This window comes from Palaemon carinicauda, chromosome 26 (assembly GCF_036898095.1).
Source record: "Palaemon carinicauda isolate YSFRI2023 chromosome 26, ASM3689809v2, whole genome shotgun sequence".
Lineage (NCBI taxonomy): Eukaryota > Metazoa > Arthropoda > Malacostraca > Decapoda > Palaemonidae > Palaemon > Palaemon carinicauda.
Window position 1 is genome coordinate 28,672,675 of NC_090750.1, and position 16,239 is coordinate 28,688,913.

The 16,239-nt window shown below is 41.8% G+C and overlaps 1 protein-coding gene across 1 annotated transcript; it reads left to right on the forward strand.

Moving 5' to 3' along the window:
- The first annotated feature begins 229 nt into the window (after positions 1–229).
- LOC137619862 (uncharacterized) lies at positions 230–1,443 on the forward strand. The gene is given in 2 exon segments (XM_068350152.1): positions 230–944; positions 947–1,443. Coding segments are annotated over 2 exon segments (1,212 nt in total).
- Positions 1,444–16,239: the final 14,796 nt, after the last annotated feature.

Here is a 16,239-nt window from a genome sequence, read left to right on the forward strand (position 1 = left end):
ATCAATAATCGTTACTAAATTTTAAAAACAGATCCTAACGAATGAAATTACGGCAGGATAAGATCACTGGTCGATATGTCTGCAAACTTGAGAATGCATGAAATAAAAATGTTAAATTTCAGATAAGATTTACATGCAATAAATGGCTATCAGTCATATATAATTATTTTCTGATTTTCCTATACGAAGAAAAAGTAGGTATTTTGCGTAATTAGGAAAAATTCCAGCAATGGTCGCAATAAACATCCTAAAAGGAAATGAAACCGAGTCATACAACATAACCATCACTTGCTACGCAGACGATATTTGCATTCATTCAACCTCTCTGGATCACCTGCAACGCTTCCTTTCTGCCTTCTACGAATCAGCATCTTCCTGTGGTCTTATCATCTCCCCAGGAAAAAGTAAAATCCTCTCCCCAAGGCCAGCAAGGAATCTACCAGAGTTTACTGTGGGGAACAATGTTGTACCTTTATGCACACAATATATTTATTTTGGAGCGCCTGTGCAAATTACACCATCCATTCCAGCAAGACAGAGAGTACATCCCCTTGTTCAAGATCTGCTGACCCGGTTACAACGACGCCTAACTCGTCTCAAGTGGCTTACTAATTATTCTACAGGAGTATCTATCCTAGTCGCCAGAACCATATATCTTTCGCTTGCACGATGTCAACTCTCCAGATCAACTCTACAGCTTCTTGAAAAATTCCAGAACCAAGCAATGAGACACATTCTAGGTTGTCCAGCTTCCACTAGAATCGTAAACATGCAACACGAACTCCATTTCCCTCCACTCGTTGGGAGAATATACTCCAATGTCACCTACTTCAGTATCAAATGCCTGTATTACCCTCACCTGTCTCCTCACTATTCACACATCATCAGAACTTCTCAGGATATAGATGCACCTCGTCCATAACTATGCCAGGGGGGACGTACACTTGTAGTACTGTCTTTTCATGCATTCAGAGGCTTGACATCAACATCGTGGCAGAGAACGTGGACCATGGCCTTGCACTCTGGCAGACTCCTGTGCCGGAAATCTCTTACACTCCTGTCTCTAAGACTGAATTGCCACAACTTCAACAACAACGAGCATTGGAGAACATCGACAGACTATCTTCATCCCTCAGTATAACCCATCACCTCTACACAGACGGCTCCCTCCTGCAGGATGGCAGTGCTGGATGTGCTGTTTTCTCCCCCACTTTGGAATCCCCACCAAAGGGCTGGACAGGCCGTCGCCTTCCAAAGTCATCAAGCTCCACGTATTGTGAACTGCTTGGACTTCTAGATGCAATTATTTTAATCACATGGACCAGAAACAACGAATTGATCATCTGCGACTCACAACCAGCACTCCAAGCCCTTTCATCACATAAGCCAGCATACCAGTGCCTGGTTACGCAAATACATAGGCAACTAGCACCGCCATCATGAGCTCACTGGTAGTGCAATTCGTATGGATTCCCTCTCATGTAGGTCTTCTGGCTAACAACATCGTTGACCATCTCGCAAAGGCGGCCTGTCAACTGGATCCTCCAGATGCTGATGCTCCCACTCCATTTCTCCTGTGCTGTAGAAAATGGTGCACCAAGCTGCTCACTCACCTACTTATCGTCGTAGTAATGCTGAGAGAGCCACCAATATATCAATACAGCATTATGATTACTTCCTTCCTCACCAACACAAGTATCACCGCAGTGGACTCATGGTTCGTCGAAATAATGTGGTTTGTGTGCGTTTTCGGCTGGGTTGACGACCAGTTTGGCAGGTGGCTGAGCAAGATGGAGTTCCTCACTTCTCCTCGAACAGCACCAGTTGGATTACAGGACACCTTAGGGAAATTCTTTTTTTTTCTTCACTGGCAGCAAACTCAATAAAGCTAGGGGAATTCTGAACGACGATCGAGTCGCTTTTTAGCTTTCCTTTGAAGATTTTGGCGAGGAAGTCTTGCTAATACAATACGATAGATGTTATGTTGTTATAGAGAGAGAAGGAATGTATAGAAATAGAAAATTCATTGAAGAAGGGAATAATAGATTAAAAATCCAATTTCAGGTCGCTGGAATTTCTATGGAATTGGATTTATTCAATATCAAATTTCCATTCTAAATTCTTAATGGATTCTTATTAGATAAGACTATTTGTAAATGGTAATATAAATTCCCCTCTGAAGATTTTCTGAATATATGAGAGTATCACGATCAAAATGGATTATTTCATGATACATAATCATGTTTTTTTTTCTTCTTTTTTTTCTTTTTTTTGGCCAAGAGTTATCAATAAAGAAGAAATAAACTTGATATATATATAAAAAAAATTAAAACATTCATTGTTGATATAACAATTTCTTCTCATGTGAGCTAAACACGAGGACTTTATATTGACACAAATACAAATGAAGAAAATTATTTTCTGGTTAGTTATTCCATCATAAATAAAGCAGTATTTCACCATATTTTCATTACGATGCAATTTAATCAAAATTAGAGGTCACATAGACTGAAGCCTCCATCATATAAAATCATAGACGTAAGTTTTACCAATAAAATATCGCTAAAATTACATGTGAAATTAAACGTTTTGATTTATTTCTGTTAAAAAAACCCCAATTTTCCATGTGATTAACAGGATATTGGAAACTAACAGGTAAAAAACATTAATAACTTCTAGTTCTATTAATATATATATATATATATATATATATATATATATATATATATATATATATATATATATATATATATATATATATATATATATATATATATATATATATATATATATATATATATATATATATATATATATATATATATATATATATATATATATATATATATATATATATATATATATATATATATATATATATATATATATATATATATATATATATATATATATATATATATATATATATATATATACATTGTCCTCCATCTGCCAGATTAGCATCTTAATTTTGTATATAGCTCTAATTTTCATTTTTTGTGGAAATGTATAGTTCATTCCTGTACCTGTTTTTAAGATCCCTGGCTGTATCTTAAGTTATCCCGTTTTCAGAGTGCTTTTGTTTTCCCCGCCTTCTTTAAAAGTTTTCTTCGGACCACCTATTTCATGCATAGTTAGTCTCACCTGGTCCTCTACTGTGATAAGTGTCCTATTGGAGTAGCTGTCTTCTTATTCTTCAGTTTTTGTAATGTAATAATATTCTTTTTTGGGCTCAAGCCATGTCGTCCTGATGGAAGTTCCTATAGGGTAGCTTCCTAGGGTATATTACAACTACGGCGATATTCCCAGAGAATTTACCTTAAGGTACCAGAATTCTAATTCCTGGAGCGAATATCCCTCGTGAAAGGGATATCGCGACATATCAGAGGACGTATTCTTAACACGCCACATGGCAATCTGCACCCTGAACAGAGATTTTGTCTCGCAGGGGGCAATTGGCAAGAAACGAATTCGGGAAAGAAAAAGGGGGATTCGCTCCCAAGGCTCCCTATCTCCCGTTTCGTAAGCGTGCCTGGCGCCAATCCTGGCGCCATCTGTATTCCTTTTTGCGTAGCTTAACAACTCGGTGTTTTTTCCTGTGTTTCTCGCAAATCTTGGATTTATTCTGCTTTTCATGGCTTCTCCAACTTCGTCGGCCTCTGATAAGTTAAGTACAATGTCATTTATGTATAAATGTAGGCTCTTGGTAAATTTTTGAGTGATTAATAGGTTTAATCTTTGTTACAAGAGCAGTAGCCTACCGGAGGCGTCATGGACGCTGTCGCTCGCTAGGTATAAGTTTAGTTAGTCAGAGCGACATTCCCGGTTGTTTTGCTTTAATAAATTCTAGCTATTTAACATTACATAGGATTTTCTTTCTTGCTTAGTATTATTTTGGCGAAGTATTCACCATTCTGGCCTACGCTAGGCCATGTAGCCTAGACGTTTGGTCCTAGTACTTCATGCATGATTTTGGTTTTTCCGAGTGTATTAAAATTTTATTGAAGCTTTAGGCTATGTTTTATACATTTAAGATTATGTGGAATATTTCCAAGATAGTATACGAGTGAGTTTCGGTGATTTAGGTAATCGATTCTCTTGGTGCCTAGGCTAGGTTGCTTATGGAGCCTTAGTATACTTTCTCATACTCCCCGGTTGCTTTGTTTTCTTCGGAGAAGGTATGCAATCCCTTTCCCTCTGTTTAAGCCTTGGGCTTATCCCTAAGCGGTTTATCTGAATTAATTTTCGATAAAACTATACTGGGGTGTTACTGTACCTTCCTGTTCCAGTAAGTCTGGTTCAAAGAGGGACAGCACAACAGAGTTTTTTAGTCTGAGTCTGTGTTTGTCTGGCTTAGGGTAGAGTCTCCCTCGCTGGCCTGACACAGACAGAGGTGGATTAGCCTCCTTGGGTCACTTCCGAAGGTTTCTGTACAATATGATTCCTTCTTTTGTGATCTACCAGACTAGTCCTTGTTGCTGTTCTCGGGGAGGATAAGTTTCTTTCCCTGGAAGTAGCAACACCTTCATTGCTTTGGTGCTCTAGGAGCTGGCAAGTATTGCTGGCCTCCCCCCTTGGATCTCCCTTAGGCTAAGATGAGTTTCTTGGCTGCGGGTGATCCGTCACTAAAGCAAGGTTGGTGGGACCCTCTTTTGTCCCTTCCCCCTCTATCTCCGTAATGGCCCAGCCATTACAGTACTGTACGTCATTCTACATCTGGACCTAGAATAGGTTAGGATGTGGAATTGACTCAGCCCCTTGCCGGCCGGCAGAGCTGCCGGCCGGCAAGGGTCTTCTGTTTTGAGTGCTGCCCGGACCTCCCATGGTCCCTCATCCATGCCGGCCTGCAGAGTCGGACAGCATTGGTCAGGAAGCCTGAATTAGATTCTCCCCTTCCTTATATGCACTCTTTCGGATTGCCGGCTGCCGGGCGGTTGTAGTCCTCTGGTTCTTTTGCTGCCGGCTAGCATCGGTCCTGTACCTTTGCCGGCCGGCTAATGTCAGCCCTTATCTGCCGATCACCAAGAGTGTGGCCGGCAGCCAGGTACTACCTTGTGTAGACTGCCGACATTGGCTTTTGCCAGCCGGCAGTTGCTGCCGGCCGGCACATGCATTTGAACCAGCGTTCTGCCGCCTTATAGCTGTTAAGTAGTATACTTTAAAGCTAGTTATGGTGTACGTAAACCTCCTATACTGTACCAGTATTCTTCAGTATAACATATAATGTAAGAAGAAAACTATAGTATGGGTTTTGGTACAGCACTGTGTGTTCTAACACTTTTGTGTTTTCTTGCACAGTCCTTTGCTGTTGCCCTACAGATAGGAAAGTGAGTTCTTTCCTGTCTATTATCCAGGATTTTAAAATCATTGCTTAGGTGTGAGCTCCACATGTTTCCTCTGGAAACTTTGCATTGGTTACTCTAGAAGAGATGAACCATTTGATTTTATTATCTGGAAGGCTGCAAGAATGGGTTGTGAGGGAAACACAAGTGTGTGTCTTTCCTTTCTGAATTGTTATGCTATACTATGCATATCCAGTGATACATAGTTCACTTGATACTCATGGAAATTTCTTCTCTTTACAGGAGGACCCTCCGAAGTGCGGAAATGTTTTCTGCAACGTCCACAGCAAGAACCTCTGCGGACATGAGTTTTGTAGGAGACACGCAGCATGCGCTGTCTCCAAGGATGATCTCCAGTATTGGGACCCTCAGGTATGTACGGTGTGCACTAACCTGATTACTGAGGCCTTTGATTCCCCTAGGACGGCGGAATCAAGGAGTATAGCAAGGGAGAAGCTTCGTACCTGGGTAAGGGGCTTCCAAAAGAACACCTCTGGCCCTTATCTTCCAAGTGAGAATATGAGGGCGTATCTTTTCCCTAAGGCATCAGCTGATGCAGTGATTCCCCAGCCTCAAGAGGAGATCCCCCAAAGTCAGATCCAGGTGGATGCGGAAGTCGCGGTCGCGATGCAAGACATCCAGTTAGATGACAGGATGTCTGACGTGGACGAGCGTTTGGAAGAAGACCTCCTGGCAGAAGGCCAGGATGAAGTTCAAGCCCCGGACGTCGTAGAGGAAGAGGTCGACGAGGTGTCGGCTACTCTGGTTTAGATTCCGGAGCCTATTCCCTCAACATCGGCCGGTCTCCAAGTAGAGATGGGACAGGCACTCTCTTCTATTGTTGGAATGATCCAACAAATGCAGCAGGAGAATCAGGAGAAGGCGGCTGCTATGGAACTGCGGATGCAGTGCCTTGCAGAATCACATAGGCCCCAGAAAAGGCTCAATGTGAAAGACCTTCCCTTGTGCTTAGATGCTAACCCATGTAGGTATGCTGAGCACATGCCGATGACGACTGGAAAGATCGTCATCTCGGATAAGCTGGGCTCAGTTCCCCTAGAGGAGGTGGAATTCTGGCCCAGCAAGGCATCATATCCGGACTGTTATGTCCGGCTGAGGAAGGAACCAGCTTCAAAGGAGGAGACAGAGCCGAAGGAGGTCAGAGTGATGGACCATGCTAAGGCTCAAGCTCTACTTTCATTTTCGATGAAAGAGAGGGGCTTCTCTAACTCAAAGGTAGCTGCATTGAGCAAGAAGCTCTCTTCCTTTGTGTCCTCTCCTGCTAGAGCCTTCCCCCTTTTACAGAAAAGGTTTGCGGCTTTACTAAAAGCAGTCGAGGCCGGCAAGCCTTGCCCCTCCCTGGAGGAGTGTAAACCCTTGTCGCTGGCCCTGCCTATGGACCACAAAGACCGGAAGGACGTCCATCTTTCGTTATCAGTGGGAAAGTTGGAGGCTGATATTGCCGGACGGCAGTTCGGCGAGGACCTCCCCAAGCTGTCTGACTTTCTTTTGTGAAGAGAGTTCGAGACAAAAGAAAGACTGGCTGCCTCAATGTCTCTTCAGACTACTCTTGAGACGATGGCAAGTGACCCCAAGGTCCATGAAGTGTTCATGGTGGTGGCTAAGACTCACCTGGCCACAGTGACAAAGGACCTTTATGGCTTCGTCAAGGCGAGGAGAGCTTGCAGGGAGTTCGAGTTTACCGCGGCTACGGTGAGGCACAAGCCAAGGAAATTAATATCCTCCAACATTTGGGGAAAAGACCTTTTCCCTACCGATTTGGTCAAAGAAGTTTTTGATAAGCCCAACGTGGAGAATAGAAACGTTCTCCAGAAGTTGGGCCTGGCTATCAAAAGAAAGTCTTCCCCGGATGAGGGTCCTCAACAAAGAGGAAGACTATGAGGACTAGGCTACACTCTCGGCCAGCCAAGCCTTTTAGACAGCAACAGCAACTGCAATTGCCATTGCCTCCAGTGCCCCAGATGGTGGCACAAACCCTAACCACTTTTCAGTGGGTACCCCAGGCTGTGTCGACACAGTCCACGGCATTCACCCCAACGTTGGAAGGGCAGTCTTCTTCCTTTTGAGCAAAGCCTAGAGGAGCAGCCAGAGGCTCGTCTAGGCGCCCCTCAAGGGGAAGGGGATTCAGGGGTGGTCGTGGTCAGGGAGGCAAGACCTCAGGACGGCAGTCCAAGTGAAATAATACCGGTAGGAGGGAGACTTCTGAAATTTTGGGATCGATGGACCTTTGATCCCTGGGCCCACAGCCTACTCAAGAATGGACTAGGCTAGAGCTGGTACAGCACTCCACCCCTGTGCCTTCGGTTTTTCCAACACTCCACCCCCGTTCTGGAGGAGTACGTTCAAGAACTGTTGGAGAAAAATGTGATCCGAAAGGTGAAGTCCATCAAATTCCAAGGGAGGCTGTTTTGTGTTCCCAAGAAAGACTCGGAAAAGCTCAGTCATTCTGGACTTGTCGCCACTCAACAAGTTCATAGTGAATTGCAAATTCAAAATGCTAACACTGCAACACATAAGGACCTTACTGCCCCAGAGGGCATACTCAGTCTCTATAGACTTGTCAAACGCCTATTGGCACATCCCAATCAGCCGTCGACTCTCCCCCTACATAGGGTTCAGGCTACAACGAAGACTGTACGCCTTCAGAGCCATGCAATTCGGGCTAAGGATAGCCCCAAGAATTTTCACGAAGCTTGCGAGCACAGCTCTCAAACAATTACGCCTAAAAGGGAATTCGGGTAGTAGCCTACCTGGACGATTGGCTGGTGTGGGCAGCACCCGAGACAGAATGCTTGCAAGCTTCCAGTCAAGTGATCCAGTTCCTAGAGTACCTAGGCTTCCAGATCAACAGAAAAAAGTCTCGACTTTCTCCATCTCAAAAGTTCCAGTGGCTGGGAATCAACTGGGACCTTTTGTCACACCGTTTCTCCATCCCGGCGAAGAAAAGGAAGGAGATAGCGGGTTCTATCAAGAAACTTCTAGATTCCGAAAGGATATCAAGACGGGAACAGGAGAGGGTACTGGGCTCTCTCCAGTTTGCTTCGGTGACAGACCCAGTGCTAAGAGCACAGCTAAAGGATGCAACCGGAGTTTGGAGAAGTTATGCATCAAACGCGCGAAGAGATCTTAGAAGACCAGTTTCGCTTCGGCTACGTACTCTTCTCCGGCCTTGGTCCCAAGCCAGACATCTAAAGAAGTCGGTTCTTCTTCAGCCACCTCCCCCGTCGATGACGATTCACTCAGACGCCTCAAAGGAGGGATGGGGAGGTCACTCTCATCGGAAAAAAGTCCAGGGGACTTGGTCCAAGCTATTCAGGACCTTTCACATAAACTTTCTAGAAGCTATGGCAGTGCTCCTTACCTTAAAGAAAGTCTCCCCGCGTCACTCGATCCACATAAGGTTGGTGATGGACAGCGAGGTAGTTGTGAGATGCTTGAATCGTCAAGGGTCGAGGTCACCACCTCTCAACCAGGTGATGTTGGCCATTTTCCGATTGGCGAGAAGAAGAAGTGGTACCTGTCGGCAGTTCACCTTCAAGGAGTCCGCAACGTGACAGCAGACGCTCTATCCAGGTTCACACCGATAGAGTCGGAATGGTCCTTAGACGCAGGATCATTCTCCTTCATTCTGAATCAAGTCCCAGAACTGCAGATAGACCTCTTTGCGACGAAAGACAACAAGAAGTTGCCCCTGTACGTGTCCCCGTACGAGGACCCCTTAGCGGAAGCAGTGGACGCGATGTCCCTCGACTGGAACAGATGGTCCAGGATTTATCTGTTCCCTCCTCACAACCTTCTGTTGAGGGTCCTCAACAAACTGAGATCCTTCAAGGGGGTAGCGGCAATAGTGGCCTTCAAGTGGCCGAACAGCGTGTGGTTCCCCTTGGCATTGGAACTACAGCTGAAGTTTGTGCCGCTACCACATCCAGTTCTGACCCAGCGAGTCCATAAGTCGACTGTCTGCGCTTCATTACAGAAAACCCGGACCCTGCAGCTCATGATTTTCTCTCCCTTGCGGTGAGAAAGCGTTTCGGGATTTCGAAAGCCAGAATAGACTTCCTAGAGAAATATAAGTGCAAATCTACTAGAAGGCAATATGAGTCATCTTGGAGAAAATGGGTGGCCTTTGTCAAGGCGAAGAGTCCGCAGGAGATCTCGACAGACTTCTGCTTATCTTTCTTCATCCACCTCCATGGTCAAGGGTTGGCAGCTAACACGATTTCAGCGTGTAAGTCTGCTTTGACAAGACCCATTCTATATGCCTTCCAGGTCGACCTAGGTAACGAGATCTTTAATAAAGTTCCGAAAGCCTACGCTAGGCTCAGACCTTCAGCACCTCCAAAGCCCATTTCATGGTCTTTAGACAAAGTTCTTCATTTCGCTTCTCTGTTGAGCAATGAAGAATGTGCGTTAAAGGATCTGACACAAAAAGTTATTTTCCTATTTGTACTCGCGTCCGGGGCCAGGGTTAGTGAGATCGTAGCCCTCTAGAGAGAGGCAGGTCATGTTCAGTTCCTGGATGGGGGGAACTGAACCTGTTTTCGGATCCTACGTTTCTCGCCAAGAATGAGTTACCCACCAACAGGTGTGGTCCCTGGAGAATCTGCCCTCTGAAAGAAGATTCATCTCTATGTCCAGTAGAATGCCTAAAGGTCTATCTTCGTTGAACTTCAGACTTCAAGGGTGGTCAACTATTCAGAGGAGAAACATCAGGCTCAAATTTATCTCTGAAGCAACTCAGAGCGAAAATCACATATTTTATTCGCAGAGCGGATCCTGACAGTACACCCGTAGGTCACGATCCGAGGAAAGTTGCCTCATCCTTAAATTTCTTTAATTGTATGGATTTTGAACATCTCCGTTCATACACTGGCTGGAAGTCTTCCAGAGTGTTCTTTCGCCACTATGCGAAGCAAGTAGAGGAACTAAAGAGATCTGTGGTAGCAGTGGGTCGCGTTGTTAACCCTACTTTTTAACTCTGCGAGGAACAGTGGCTTTAATTAGGACGATTAATTCCAGGGTGAGTGTGTAGTTACATACTGTACTACAAACTAAATGAGGGCACCGAGTGCCCATATAGACTGTTCCATTTCCAAAGGTGAACCTAGCATAAGTGCAGACATGTGTGTCGAGCGTTTCTAAAGCTAATGTGATTGATTTGTAATACAGACTTTTATGACTTGATACCTCGGTATCTTAAAAAAGTGGCATTTAATGGTTTTTCTTTCAGATAAACAAGTTCTGTTTACTATCATACTTATGCTTAAAGTTTTGGGTTATCCTCTTTATATATATATATATATATATATATATATATATATATATATATATATATATATATATATATATATATATATATATATATATATATATATATATATATATATATATATATATATATATATATATATATATATATATATATATATATATATATATATATAATTGTTGTTAACCTGTCTATTTATTGTCGGTCAATAAACTTATTCTTGAGAACCTTATGTCTCTTTCACCTGTGTCAATTTATTGGTATAATTGAGCATTTATTCTATGTACCTTATCTGGGATAATTCTAATAGAATTGTTCCTTTATGCAAGCTATGTTGCATTGGTTTATGATTCCCTTAATGGGAGGACTCCGTCCCATAAGGGGACGAGGGCGGTTTTACTAGTTTCTTCCTATGCGGATATAAACCTTTGTCCAATACAAGTATTGTGCGGATAACTGGTCGATATTTCATATTGACGCAGTGGTTCTTTACAAACTATGCTTTACTTAATATAGGGTGAGACCACTATATTAGCTTGCTTGGTAGTCATACATAAGTATATGTACTCCTCGAGACTTTTCCAGAGTCTAGTAGGACTCTTCCCTGTAGGGGGCAGGAAGCTCTAACTTGGTTTATAGTTAGTTGAAAAGATGTATAACGGTAATATCTTAGGTCTCTAGGTCTAGTCGACCGGGAAAAATTACCTCCGGGGAGTATGGCACGTTCTGAGAATCCACAGATACAGTAATGCTCTGGTATACTTCCATCAGGACGACAAGGCTTGAGCCCAAAAAACGGATTTTGAGCGAAGTGAAAAATCTATTTTTTGGTGAGATGGCCATGTCGTCCTGATGAACCCGCCCTTGCCTTTCTAAGAAAGGGCTGTAGGACCCCTCCCTACATACAGTATCTGTAGCACCTCGTGTACGCTACAAGGAATACAGATGGCGCCAGGATTGACGCCAGGCACGCTTACGAAACGGGAGATAGGGAGCCTTGGTTGCAGCTCCCCCTTTTTCTTTCCCGAATTCGTTTCTTGCTAATTGCCCCCTGCGAGACGAAATCTCTGTTCGGGGTGCAGATTGCCATGTGGCGTGTCAAGAATACGTCCTCTGATATGTCGCGATATCTCTTTCACGAGGGATATTCGCTCCAGGAGTTAGAATTCTGGTACCTTAAGGTAAATTCTCTGGGAATATTGCCGTAGTTTTAATATACCCTAGGAAGCTACCCTATAGGAACTTCCATCAGGACGACATGGCCATCTCACCCAAAAATAGATTTTTCGCTTCGCTCAAAATCCGTTTTATATAAATCTTGAGTGAACCTTAGTGAAACTGATAACGTAACTTATATTCCAGATTTAGTATATTAAGGTTTATTGATTTTGGTATTTGTCCGGTGCAGGATTGTTTGAGTGTTTCCTGGTTTATCCAGTAAGAAAGGGATTAACGTAGTTATGTAAACTATTTCAATATTAAATATTAAAGTGGTAATTTTTGTTCTGTTTTGAAATGAAACCATTCCTTACTTACTTTATATGACCTATGGAAGAACTTTTTATTCTCTGAACCTTGGCCATAAAGCCGTCACATAAATTGGGGGCCTACAGGGATATATCTAGTTTACCGTATTGAAGATTCATTCAGTTAGACAATTGTCGCCGCAAATAATGTTCAATATTTTTAGTTTCACTCAAGATTTATTGTAAACATTGTGAATACCTGTTATTAGGGTTAATGATATGTGTGCATGATGTGAAACCATTTTCGTATTGTTGTTTATAGACAGTTTACTCTTTTGGGTAATGTTAACCCAGTAGTATATTTTTTATTTTCACCCTCACCGAGTTGACGACTCCTCGAGACTCACGAGAGCTATCCGGAAGCTCTTATCCATATTTTGTCCTTATATAATTACAACTACGACTTTTTCAGTCATTTCCCCTGGGTTGGACGATACCAGGATCGCGTAGTTTAGACGATAGGTGAGGTATCGTGTAAACCTTTTTTAACTCTATTTTTTCTCTGCGCCGATGTTCAAAGTTTGGAGTAAATAACGCTTGTTTAGGACCAACGGGTTATTTCCTTAGTTCCTCCATATCAGCTTGAATCGGGACTGTAAAAATTGGTTTCACTCCCTTGTGTTCTTTATTACCTTTTGCTTTCGAATCGGGACTGTCCCTTTTCCTTAAAAACCCTAAAATAATCGTATTATTTGTAATGCTTGTTGTTTAATTTTGTCGGGAAACTAAACTCGCTAACATGATAATTTTGTATTGTGGTTTGTAATGCATTTACTTGAATGGCAGCAGGAACGTGTTAGTCTATTAGAATTGTAAAACAGGAATTCAATTGTTTACTAAAGGAAGTTTTCTTTAAATTTAACCATGGCTCGATTTAACGTTCAGAAGTTTGCTGCAGATCCCTCTGCTGAGTTAGCTAGTATCACAAATGCTAAAAAACTAGAGTTTTTCGAGTTAGCTAGTCATTTGTAAATTGACACTAAGAGTAAGATTCGGAAGAATGAAATTCGCAACCTGATTCTTAAGCATTATATGCGTTTGGGTAAACTAGTCAATGAAGCTAGTCATTGTATAACTCGTCAACCAGCAGTACTAGCCCACGAGCAGCAGTTAGAATATGAGCGCATTTCCCTTGAATGCGTGAAACTTGCGGCGTTGAAATTAAAATCTGAGAGATTAGCGGAAGCTCAAAGGTTACAGTCAGAGAGACAAATGTCGAAAGTTAAATTAAAATTCGATATAGAGAAAGCTAGACTTCAGTTAATTAACTTTAGAGAGAGAGAAAGAAAAAATGGACTATGAAGCGTCGATAGCACTTAAATTTGAACAGGAAAAGGCAAAGCTTTCTAGAGAGAATAAGGAACATGAAATTTCGGTTTTGGAAGCTCAGGAGAAACCCTTTGATTTAACAAAACACATTAAGTGGGTTCCCACATTCACAGATTATGACCCTGAAGATTATTTTAAGACTTTTGAAGAGACTGCCTTGCATTTTGATTGGCCACGCGATCAGTGGGTTTGGCTATTAAGGTCGAAATTAACTGGGAAAGCTGTAAAATTTTGTAGACATCTCGAAAATACTACGATTTTCAAAATGTTAAACAAGCAATCTTGGATGCTTTTTCAATCTCTGTCGTGGGATGTCGTCAGACCTTTTGTAACAAAACTAAGTTCACAACTCAAACCTATGTAAAACTTGCTTCAGAAAAATTAAGGGAGTTTAGGAAATGGGTAAAATCTGCTGCAGTAAGTACTTTTGCTGAATTAGAAAATTTTATTGTACTTGAAGAGTTTAAACGAAAGCTTCCTTTGAACATTATGATGTATTTAGAGGATAGGGAAGAAAGACTTGTTAAAGGCAGCTTCTCTAGCAGACACTTACTCTTTAATACATACAATTGGCAAAAGTAAGAGAACCGACCAGAATGTAAAAACATTTCCAGCTAAAAACTCTGAAACTCTGACTGATATGTCAAAAGCATCTAATGTTCGTTGTAGTTATTGTAAGAAAGACGGTTATACAATTAAAAACTGTCCAGATCCTAAATGTAAAACTTCCTTGCCTTTTCGGAACCCATTTAACCCTTTTCTTAACTTTAAAGGTAAAACAGATGGTCAGATTAAGCCTGTCTCCCATATCCATTCTGAAAAGCCTGTAAATGTATTTGATGATTTTACTTTTGATGGAACTGTAGCTTTGAACTCTGATGGGGATAAGTATAAAGTCAGGATACTTCGTGACACAGGTGCTTCGCAAAGTTTACTTTTGAGAAATGCTCTCCCTAATATTGAAGCTAACATAACTAAAGAACATGTTCTCGTGAAAGACCTTTCACAAATATCTAAAGTTCCCCTTGCTAATGTTCATCTTGATTGTCCTATAAAGAAGGGCAATGTGCTGGTAGGCATAAGAGATATTGAATTTCTAGTAAAAGGCGTAACTTTATTATTGACTAATGACCTTGCAGGACTTTTGGTAGTTCCCAATGTCATTGTAATTGAAAAACCTGTAGGTGAAAACATTGAACCTGATCCCAATTGCTCTGTAAATCCTTCTTGTGTTGTCACTCGTAAGCTTCATGACCAAGCGGTGTCTAGAAGTGAGATTAGCAAATCCCCATGTTTTTACTTTGAATCTGGTTTGTTAATGAGGTTTTACCGTTCCCCTAAGAGATCTAGTGAAGACACCTGGAGCAAAAAGCAACAAATTGTGCTACCTCTTTCTGTTAGGAATTCTGTAATGGAAATAGCTCATGATGCCTATGGAGGACATTTAGGAATTCATAAGACCTATTGTAAGATTTTGAATTTTTTCTTTTAGCCTAATATGAAAAAGGATGTAGCAGAATTTGTTCGCACTTGTCATGTATGTCAGATATCAGGAAAACCTAACAAGGTAATACCCAACGCACCTTTACAACTGATATTAGTCCCTGATGAACCTTTTAGTAAGATAATTGTAGATAACGTTGGTCCTTTACCAAAAACCAAGAAAGGTAATCAATACTTGCTTACGACCCGATACCCTATTGCCATCCCTCTTCGTAACATTTCTGCTAAGAACATTGCTAATTCTTTACTGAAAGTTTCATGAATTTTGGTATCCCAAAGGAAATACAAAGTGATCGAGGTTCAAATTTCACCAGTGACCTTTCTGCTCAGGTACTTAAAGAACTAAATCTTAACAAACTTTGTCAGCTGCCTATCACCCAGAGTCTCAGGGTGCCCTCGAGCGTTGGCACCAAACTTTTAAGAGTATGCTTAGGAAATTCTGTTTTGAAAGTCAACTTGAGTGGGATGAGGTCATTGATTTTCTTCTATTTGCTATCAGGGAAGTTCCCCATGAGTCCTTTGGTTTTTCACCCTACGAGATGTTGTTTGGGAGGTCAGTTAGAGGACCTCTTTCAGTAATTAAAGAGGAATGGTTGAACACCCCTTCTGAGACTAGCCAAACCATTCAACAATATATGAATAAACTTAAAAGCACATTAATGCAGGTTAGGAAAATTGCTGAGGAGAAATTGAGGGGTCAACAGATCTTAATGAAGAGAAAGTATGATAAAGCTTGTAAAGTCAGAAAATTTAAACCTAATGACCTTTTGTTGGCCTACCTTCCTGTCCCTGGTTCCCCTCTTAAAGCTAAGTTTTATAGACCCTATCCAATCATAAAAAAATGTAAACAATAATACCTATATTATCAGAACTCCAGATCGTATAAAACTCACTCAGATCACTCATGTTAATTTACTCAAGGCTTATCACTCTAGGGAAACTGGAAATGGTTCTAGTGAGACGGTTGTTAATCTTAATTTTAAGGTAGAGACACCAGGAGCGGATAATTCATTGAAAGACCTTATTGCTTCCTCCATGCCACAAACCAATACAGAGGTTCTAAATAACCTGGATCGATTCTTGAGCCACCTCTCTCTTTGACAGTCGCAAGACTTAAAGAATGTAATCTCTAGCCATCCAACTCTCTATAATGATCTTCGCCAGCAGTCCTATCTTGTGGGTCCTGAGAAGAAGAGCAAAATGAAGGAAGAAGTCTAATATCATCTCCGGCATGGTCTAGCAAGACAGA